Below are 10,507 nucleotides of genomic sequence, written 5' to 3' on the forward strand. Positions count from 1 at the left end.
TTGATCTGTTACCAGTACAATGAGACATTTTCAGCACACTGCTTTTCCTGGAAGCTGCTCGAGTTATTTCCTATTTTTGTCTTTGCCACTAAGGTAAATATTTTGATTTTTTGCTCTCACAGTTGTTCTTAATTTCAGTATCAAGAGAAGACTTTACTTCTTGCACATCTACTTCTTAGCAGCAACAGTAAACTTGACTAAATCTAATAATTTCATTGTTCTTTGGTTCATCTGAAATATGTTGTTTTGTTTGCAGATTTAAAAGTGCATTGTTTAACTAGTTCAATTTTGAAAAATTATTTTGGTACATGTAAGTGATAGAAATTTATTACCTAATTTGTCAGAGCAATTTATTGAAAGTCTGAAACTGCCTTTGGTTCATGGGTATGGATGATTGATCAGGTTCCTCTTATTTTTGGGAAAAGCTGAAGCTATTTTGCATAATTTATTTTTGCAACAATGCATTGCAATATGTAAAAATGTGGGCCAGCAATTTGTTTGATATTACAATATGCAGTGCTGACTTGTTCATGTGCATAAGTATCTAAATATGGATGTTATTTCTTGGCATATGTATGGGGATATGTGATTAAAATTTTTGGTTTGAATTTTCTTCTAGACAAAGGGTAAATTTGGCAAAATACAAATAAGGGAAACCCTCACATTTGCTTCTGGTAAATGAACTTTTCTGTTGCTCGACATTTTCAACCATTTTAAGTGACTGTTTCTGTGTAGGAAAATTTAAACTATTTACTTGAAATTTGCGATTTATTTTTGCTTCATGGTAATATTACCAATGAACAGAAAAGAAAAAGATGAGACCTTTTTTGTTCTTTAAATTACCAAATTGTTGTTTGCATCAAATAAAGGTTACTTAAATATGCTTATTGTTCAATTATCTTTTGAGTATTTCCTGTAGTATTTTATATTAAAAGCTAAAATATCAGCAATTTTTTGTTCTTGTTGTTAATGTAATTAAGTTACTTTAAAGAAGTAAAACAAGAGTACCTTCACGTGATATTTTCAGTGATAAAGGATGAGAATCCATGATAGAGCAAGGTAAAAGCAGATTATTTTGATGTGCCTATAGTCACAAAACAGATATAAATCATGGAATTTGTTTTGCTTGTTCTCTGCAAAGATCTTGGTTGTATTATATTGATTATATAGGAGTTTGATGAGAAGAAAAATTGAGGTTTGATTTGATTATATTTAATGAAGATCTTTTTTCTTAGGTGAGGCCCCATGGCTCAGTTTTTAAATTAATCAGAATACATGGTTAGGAAAATGCATCAGTCATAAATTTCAGATTACAGGTATTAATAGTAGATTCATAAAAGTGAGGTTCTTTGTGCAGCACTGCATTTATTTCAACTGTTGGTCTTGCTCCATTTTACTCTGAGTACTGCTATATTTTTTGTGAAGTATCTTGCAAAAGTACTCTAGCCTTCTTTTATCAATTTTTATAAAGATGAGAAGTCAGGGAATAGCAATAAGGAATAAATAACTTGTAGATATAGTTGCTGCAGAAATCAGATAGCTTGAGGAAATCATTGATATCAATGTAAAGTGAATTCTTATGCTTCTTGGCATCTTTGGAGAATATGTATTGGGCATGTTCCTTGATCTTTGTTTGGATCCTTCAGGGTGCTCTTTGGAAATCTCTTCCCTCTGTAAAAATTTTCTTTCTTCTAAGAGTACTTTGTACAATTGAAAAACCCTTTTTGAATCTGTGCTGCTTAGTCATGGGTGATGATGACACCTACTACATCATGGAATTATTCCGTTTCTGTGTCCAGATTCTTCTCTGACCCACCAACCTGACTGTGTCCCATTTCTCAAAGTCAGAGCTAAGGACTAGAATATAACCAGAGAGCTTAAACCTCTCCTTTTGCTTATCTCAAGGCTTAGAGCTTTCCCTTTGTGCCAGTATTAGGGTAGATGAGGAAAAATTATTTGGAAAGAGGTGTTCAAGCAGGTTCTATGGAATGATATAGGACATACTTTTGAACAATACTTCTCTCCCTCCTGCCATGGGATGCTCCTGCCATACCTTCCACACCTTCCACAAACCTTAAGGCAGAAAATGGGAAAGAGAAAAGTAAATGTATGACTATTCAGATTATTTTCATCAGTATTCATCTTGATGGTGTGTTTCAGCTGATGATATGGTATTGAGGTAAAAGTGTAACTTCTGTCTTATGAGCAGATGTACTTTCCTCATGCCTTAAATTCCATTTTGATAAAAGGATAGTGTTTTACCTGTGTTTCCCCTTCTGTTCTTAAAACAGAATTATTTGGAGTAGTGTGATGCTGGTGAGCAGGGGACTGATCACCATGGACTGAGATGTAAAGATGTAATGGAGCATTTTAAGGGCGAGCACAATGGAAAGGATGTAATTAAATTTGCACGCTAAGGGATAGCTGAAAATTTTCAGCTTTAACTGATGCCTTAGGTTTAAACTTTTATATTTTTCAAATTCTGTATGTAACTCTGAAACTTCATACAGCCTTTTAGCTACTGTTCTCTCATGCTAGTTAGACATAACAAACCCTCTCTGGGCCTGAACTCAAGGACACCTTGTTGTCCCAGGCCCCAAAATATGTAAACTAAAGCCTTTAAAGGGGGAGAAAATTTGAGGTAATTACATCACTACTTGAAATGATAATTGGAGAATTAACCCTGATATGCAAATGGACCAAACTTATAAAAGTGTGAAAAACCTGTTAACCCCGGGTCCATCTTGGGTGGAGGCTTTTGACTGCCCAAGGTGTACCTTTGAAGGTCTTTCAAATAAATACCTGCTTTTATTCTCTTAATCTTGTCTAGCCTCTGTTTTCAGGTAGCCACTTCAAGGCATCATAACCAGTAAACTATTCATCAATCACAGGTAGTCATGTGGCCCTTTGCACTGTAGTGCCTGAGTGCTATACTGTAACAGTACTTAACTATTTTTAAAGGGTGTTTATTTTCCAAACATCTTTATAAAGCAGGGACGTACTTTTATCCCCTCTTTTTTCTTTTAGTTCTTAATCTAAAATAGAACCTTATCTGCACGAGTGGTTGTAATAGAATTAAGTTGTGAGTCTGTGCTGTTGTAGTTACAATGATATGGCTATCCAACAGCAAGAAGGCAGCACTCGTTATGGAGTAAGAGTATATTTTATTTGATGTAGCAGAGTTTGAAGCTTGGTTGAGCTAATCCAGAAAGAAACTGCTTTCCTTCCTGTATATATGTCTGACACGGGATGTTTTATCAGTGTAGTTATAGGGGTGACCCAAAATGACTTGAAAGACAGTAAGCTAGTCATCCATAAGGGAGGTAGACCTAAAACCACTGGAACATCCTCTTATCAAATACTCAGAGAGGGCATGTAAGGTGAGCTTGGTATCTGGGGAATAACAGTAAGACTGGATATATTAGTCATTGGCAAAATAAGAAGAGTCCAGTAAACAGTTAATGTCTTCTGTGACTAAAAAGGAGTGAGGGGAGGGCAAAATTGAGCTGTAATATGTAAGTTTTTATTTTTAATGTCAAAATGAAGATGTGTGGCAATTCATTAGTGTTGAAGTTCCAGAATGTGGGGAGTGGCTAAACTTAAATTTCTAAACACTGAGAAATACAAAGTTAAGATTCATATCCACACGCCAAACAAGTGTCATTGCTCCTTCTTAAACCCTTGTGTGTTCTTTTCTATAATGTCTTGATAGGTGGAAAAATTTGCACTTTAAAATACGAGGTATATATAGATTACAAATATGAAATTGCATTAACTGCAGCTTTGCTTATTACAAAGTATTAGCACACAGAAATAAAAAAGAGTATTTATGGGACGCTAATTTATGCAAGACTTTATTAACATAATCTTAGTTTTTAAATGAACTTCAGGGGCAGTTTTTCTTCAAGCACTTGTTCATTTGTTGCAATAGATGTATGTGCAAACAGGAAATTTTGATGTCATGGTTATTTCAAAGTAATCATATAAGCAAACTGATATGGATTGTTTCTACTGTACTAACCATCTCTTATGGAAGTAGCCAATTGGAGTTTAGGTTTATAAATATTTTTGAATCTTGATGACTTGTCAGTTAATAGGAAATTACAGCAAAATGTAAACCATACATCTGCTTTCCATAGTTTGAAAAGCAAAATAAATCATTACTGAGAAGATTTGGTTTTGATTTTATGGCAGGAACAGCCTTTCTGATCCTGGAAAGTTGACCTAAGTGTCAGCAAGCATCATCTCCTTTTCCATAGCTGCTTGTTTGAAGTTACCATATCAAGCCAGGTGAAACTAATATGAACACGCTAATTGTTGTGTCAAAATATAGCTGTGCTTTCCATATTGAATGGATCTAATAAATGTCCAAAATAATGTTATATTTTTTGGTGGGGTTTTTTTTTATGTTCAACCTCTCTTGAAGGCATTCTAGTGATGGATGCATCTGCCTGAATCAGGGAGATCTATTTGACTTCAAGGCAAAGTGATTTTGGATCATTCCAAAGATTAGATTTGCTTAAATATTAGCTAAAGACTGTTATACAAACTTGAAACCATCCATCAAGTTATGAACAAAAAGCAATGCTGAACTTTGAATTAGATCTGTGCCTTGCCATTCTTTCTTTAAGCCGTACATGAAGAAGGGAAATACTATATTCACTAGACATTTATAGACCTCTTTTCACTGTACATGGAAAAACCCTTTGAAAAGCTTCCCAGATTAAAATAGAATATGGGAGGAGGTTTATAGACCTCATTTTTAGCTGAGTTTCTCTGGCTGGTTTTTAGCTGTATTATATTTTGTCAAGGATTGGTTGGTGAGCAACAAGCATCTTGATGGTCAGTGGATACTCACTAACAGCTGAAGATTCTAGAATATCTTCTCCAAGAAATCTTTTGATAATAGCAATCAAATAAAACCAAGCATATGTTCTTCCTTCAGCAAGCAACTAGTAAGTCATGAACAGCATTGCATAGGTTTGGAAAAGCAATGAAGAAGTGGTTGTTCATGTACGTGGTTCTTCAATATGAACTGTTCTTACAGCTACTCTGTGATTCATCCTTCAGTTTCACTAATGTGGAGTTTATCAGCATTGTGATTCCTTACAGTGGAACAAAGATTTGGTTGCGATGGCATTCTTTGTGGGTTTTGTTTCTTTATTTTAATAGTTGCAGCAGCTTTGAGAGTATACTGAAGTGATGTCTGAAGAACACTGATGCCTATAGTTCATTTCAGGCATACCATATATGCTGATCACACACATTGCAAAAAATTGAGTTATTCTGTTGACAAGGAAAATTTTTCAGAAAGTAGAGTAACAGGAAAGTAGGTACAAGCTCTTCACAAACTTAAACAAATTGAAAAACTTACGTTGATCATACATGTTTTGTAGATGCCTTCAAATGGTTGTGTTCTATTGTCTTTTAAATGTTTTTGAAAAATATCCTGTAAACTGAAAAGACATTAGTATGGGGTTTATAACCTAATGTTTGTTGCCATGTGACTGGATTCTTATGGTGAACTGGATATCTTAAGTATTTCTCTACTACTCTGAACAAATAGTACATTTATTATAAAATATGGAGCTATAAAAATGGAATTTAGTAAGATGTTTCTAGTGAAGATTGAGTTGCCCTAACTCAAAATAACATAAGTAATAAAGTAAGATATTTTAAAAAGCTTGACTGAAGTTTCACAGTATATAATATCCCTGAATTTTTTCAGAAAGGATAGGAAGTCCTTTTCCATGTGTATCAGAATTGTTCATACATGTGCAGTCATGCTGAACTCCTGTGTACTGCATGAGTAAAACTCTTTTTAAATTTGGTTATTTACAATCCTCAGCAGCTAAGGAAACTGGGCATGCAGCAGACTCATTCCAGGGAGCAATGTGACAAAAACACTTTATAGATAGATTATAGAGCTCTTTGTAATAATTTTATTGTTCTCTTTTCTGCTATTCCCTTCTTTATTCAAGAAAGCTTTTCATATTCCCTAATAAAAGAAAAAGGGGGAAACTTATACTGTCATCTGAAATATCTGTAACAGGAGAGAGTGCAGTTTAAGCATTAGTTGAAATTATATTGGAGAACATAGAATACTTAGAACTTTTGAAAAGGAAATAAAGTTATTTTTCCAAATATTTACAGTACTTGCATTTTTATTTTTCATTGATGTATAATTAACACTGTGGTATTTGATTTATTTTTAAAGACTGAGTAGTGTTCTACCTCCAGAACAAAATCAATAAGGAAAGCAAGAATAGATATTCCTAGGAGGTATGAAAGTAGTAGCTTGTGATTTTTTGCTTCTTGTTTTGGTGGGTGAGTTTTTTGGGTTTTCTTAAAATATATCACTTTTTATCTTATTGATATATTCTTTGTGCACAGTATAAGGAAAATAAGAATGAATTCTGTTCTAACAGTTCCTCAAAATGTTCACAATCTTAAAATTATATCATGAAACATTCAGGCATAGTTTTAAAGCTGAATTTGAAATTGAATTGAATTAGAATTTGGTTATGGAACTCTTGCCAAGATTGGTATACAATCCATTACTGATTTGTTTCCTTTTCTTATTTCCTTTCCAAGCAATCTGTCTTACTAATTATTCTGTTTTTAAATTTACTTTTCATTGTAGACTAGGAGAGGCTTAAAGATATATTTGTAGAAAAATACTCCTGCTAGTGTAAGTACATCTAGCCCATCTAGCTTTTAAGCATCCATATGAATCATAACACAACTTTTGTTCCTTTACTTGCAGCTGATTTTTGCAGTATATTTGGCCAGATTTCCTATAGGCTTTATGCTCTTGTGTATTGTCCCCCTGATTTCAATGAAGTTACCAACAGTGCATGGAGAATACATGTTAAAATAACCCAGGATCTGAGGCCCTCTAGCAATTTCATCTGTGGAAATTGTCTTGAACATGTATGTGCAAATTTTCCTCTAGTCTGGGGCTGAATGTATGCTAACTCTCTTCGGACATCGCATAGGCATGCAAAGAGTATTAATGCAGGGATACCACTGCTTAGACATGGCTATGCAGCATCCAAACCAGATCTGGCTGGCATCCAGTCAACTGCTGATACGCACAGAGGAACTGATCTGTCCATGCTGTCATATTTCTGCCTACCTTCAATCTAGTGCCCAGTCCACAGAGACTAATAATTTCAAAGCACCATGGTAAACCACACTGTGAAATGTTTTCTAGCATTTTTAAAAACAATATAATGAATTTTAGAACTTTTTCATGTGGTGACTATCAAAGGACAGAAATTTAAAGCAAATAAATAAGAGTGACTACAGCATGGGGAAAGCAGGAAGAACTTTTGCTATCCTCAGATAACTTTTCCTACTTCAGTTTGAAAACCCCAGTATTTTAAGTTAAATCCTTTTTTAAATGCACTTAAATGGGATGACTTGATGAATATATCTGAGAATTATAGAAAAATAATGTTCTGCTCATTAGTTTCATTGTAGAGATATGTGAAACCAGTAATCTATGAGACTTTAAAATCATTTTATTGCTGGAAACTCTTTTCTCTAATTCAGGCTCTTCTAATTCCAGTTAAAGTTGTTTAAAGGGGGGGATGGAGTAAACTTGGATTAGAAAATGGAATATTTGTCTAAAAATGGGAATAAATTTTAGAAAGTTATGTTAGTGATATAGTTAATGTAATTAAAAAGTGAATTATTATCCAGAAGATGATTTCTTGGAAAATTTGTGTGTGTGTGTGTGTGTGTGTGTGTAGCAATTGGCAGGTGATTTTCTCTCTAGGGAAGGAGAGAGAGGCACTTATGACAAAGGCATTTGTTCTGATGTTGGAAAAAGGTTAACAGTTTAGTCCAATAATCTTGAAATCTGTGCAATAGGTTCTTTGATAAATAAGGATAAGACATCAAACAAACCCCCAAGAAATACTTTTGAATTAATTTGGTTTCCTTGTGCCACTTGTAAAATATTTTGACTGTAAATTCCTTTATACTGACTATGTGGGCCTAATCATAGTTTCAAAATGTGCTGAGAATCGTGTGATGATATCTATTTACCTCTGTGGAAAAGAAACCTGATGTTTTTCAGCTTGCTGTTTTTCTATATTAAATGGAAATATTTCAACTATGCTTTGTAACAAAATCAAGCAAAAAATTGGGTTGCATTATAGAACTACTAATAAGAGGTAAGAAAAAAATCTGAAACAGATTGAAATGTCAATGATTTTGTCTGTATTTAGGGATAAGGCCCCACAGATTCTGCCATAGATTGTCTTTAACTGCTGGAAATAGGAAGATTACTGTCTTGTGTATACTAAATAATTTGAATGTGAATAAACAGAATTGTTAACTAGGCATAATGAATCCTTAAATTACATACACTGTTAGAAAACCTGCTGAATTCAGAGAATGAACCAAAATAAGACTAAATTTTGTGGAAATAGAATAAGAATGTCTTTCTACAAAGGAAATTCACCAATTTGAATTTGTTTATATGCCTAACAAAATATTTTATTGAAGGAGATGTGTATGCAATGTGTTATGTTAATTTCTAGTTGCAGTGTGAACAATAAATGCAACTTTGGAAATGGCTGTCAAATACATCCAAGCATATCTCATTGTATTAATATTAGTGGATATACTTTAAGCAGTTCCTGAGAAAGGACTGTAGTGTTGAGCCTTTATTATTATCTTCAGGTTCACATTTGTTCTTCTTACTCTTCACTAATAGGTAGCATAGATCAGTCAGTGTTAAAGGAATTACCTCCTGATCTCCTGGCAGAAATTGAATCCACCATGCCACTTTGTGAACGTGTGAAAATGAACAAGCGCAAACGTAGCACAGTTAATGAGAAACCAAAATATGCTGAAATCAGTTCTGATGAAGACAATGACAGTGAAGAAGCTTTTGAATGTAAGTAATACATATAAGCCCCAGTGGCTGTGGAAATTCTTATATGTGGAGTAAAGTAAATTATGGAAAACTTTCACAGTATGCTTTAAGGGATTCTAGGTTCATTATATCCACTCAAGAGATCTGGCCATCTTTCCAAACAATTCATTGAGGACATCTGGGTTAAAAATAAATTATAATATTTCTCAAAGGATACTGTAAAACTGAATTCAGGTAAAACAAGACAAAATGATCAACAGAATGAAAGATTTGTGACATATGGACTGAATAGATTTGTAGTGTTACAAATATGTATTTCAGAAGTCTTTTGGTTGTCCAAAATTGAACTTTAAAAATATGAAAGTTATTGTTATAGAAGAAGATAAATTTCTTTGAGTATCTCATGAAGAAAGGGCATTTCATTAAATTAAATTATGAGAATTAAAAATTGATTAAATCTCATTCAATGAGTGATAAATGTGTTATTCCATAAATGTTTGGCAGAATTTAGAAGGAAATTGGATGTTTATATTCTGAGTAGTCTTTACATATAAAATTAATAGTAACTCTTGAAATATTATTAGTACTTACATTTTAGTCATTTTTTCTGCTTCAAAATAAACTTTGTAGAGCAATGACTGATTGTGAATAGCTGTTCTCATGTTCATGTTATTTGCCTTGCAGAGCCAGCACAACTGCAACACATTCTATTTTGTTGTGCAGCATTGATAAACTGATCAGTTTAAATTTCTTCTGGAAAGCAATATTGGAAGTTACTTTTCTCATGGAGATGTAGCTGGGGTCAGAATTTGTCCTACAGAGCATAAATTGATACTGATGATTTTTAAACTGTGGAGACAGATTTCATCTACCTCCACAAAATACTGCCTCATGGGGGAAAAGAATCAGTTGAAATGTGTAAAGTCTTTTCCCATAAACCCCCTACTTTTCTTCTCTAATATGCTCACTTCAGTTATCCCAGACAGCTCTTTGTTTCTTCAGTTGTAGTTAACTCTCAACCATTTTAAAATTGAGTGTTAGTATCTCAGGCCTTGTGAACATGACTGTACTGCCTCCAGAAGCAAGTCTGATCCATAAGCAGAACAGCTTCAAAAACATGAACTATTACCTTTAACACTTGAACCACCTCTGTGCAGAAGTTTTCAAAAGTGGAAGCCCTCTAGGGTGCAGTGCAGAGCATATCACCTCTCACTCAGTATTGGTTTCATTAGTTCTGAGTCTGGGCTGACTATTGACTATATCCTGGTATGTTTCCTATTCTTCTCAGTAAACTGGGGTTGTGGAAAGAACTTGTCAATTCTGTTCCAGTTCTGTCTGAATGCTTGGAGCCATTTTGCTCAAACAACCCTCTATACAGTCATACCTCTCTAAACTTCAGGAGGCTTTGGTAGAGACACAGATGCCAGGTCTGTTATATGCAAGTTCACATGAATAATAAACTCTTCTAGTCTAGAATGTAATGTTTTGGAGCCATTTTGATCTTCATAGCAAAGTCTGGGTTAGACATCTCTTTGCTTTCCTGTTACCTTAGATAATGGAGAGTTGGTTGATTTCATGGATGAAGTTACCTCCTTTTTCCAAATCCTTTTTCTATTA

At 33.9% G+C, this 10,507-nt stretch overlaps 1 protein-coding gene across 1 annotated transcript in view; it reads left to right on the forward strand.

Moving 5' to 3' along the window:
* The window catches only part of LOC103617804 (nipped-B-like protein), an 80,561-nt gene that overhangs the window by 22,126 nt on the left and 47,928 nt on the right, over nucleotides 1–10,507 (forward strand). The window contains 1 exon segment of the mRNA XM_017737471.1: nucleotides 8,729–8,911. Coding sequence (XP_017592960.1) covers nucleotides 8,729–8,911 — 183 coding nt within the window.

The sequence above is a fragment of the Corvus brachyrhynchos genome, unplaced genomic scaffold (genome assembly GCF_000691975.1).
Source record: "Corvus brachyrhynchos isolate BGI_N302 unplaced genomic scaffold, ASM69197v1 scaffold206, whole genome shotgun sequence".
NCBI classification, from domain to species: Eukaryota; Metazoa; Chordata; class Aves; order Passeriformes; family Corvidae; genus Corvus; species Corvus brachyrhynchos.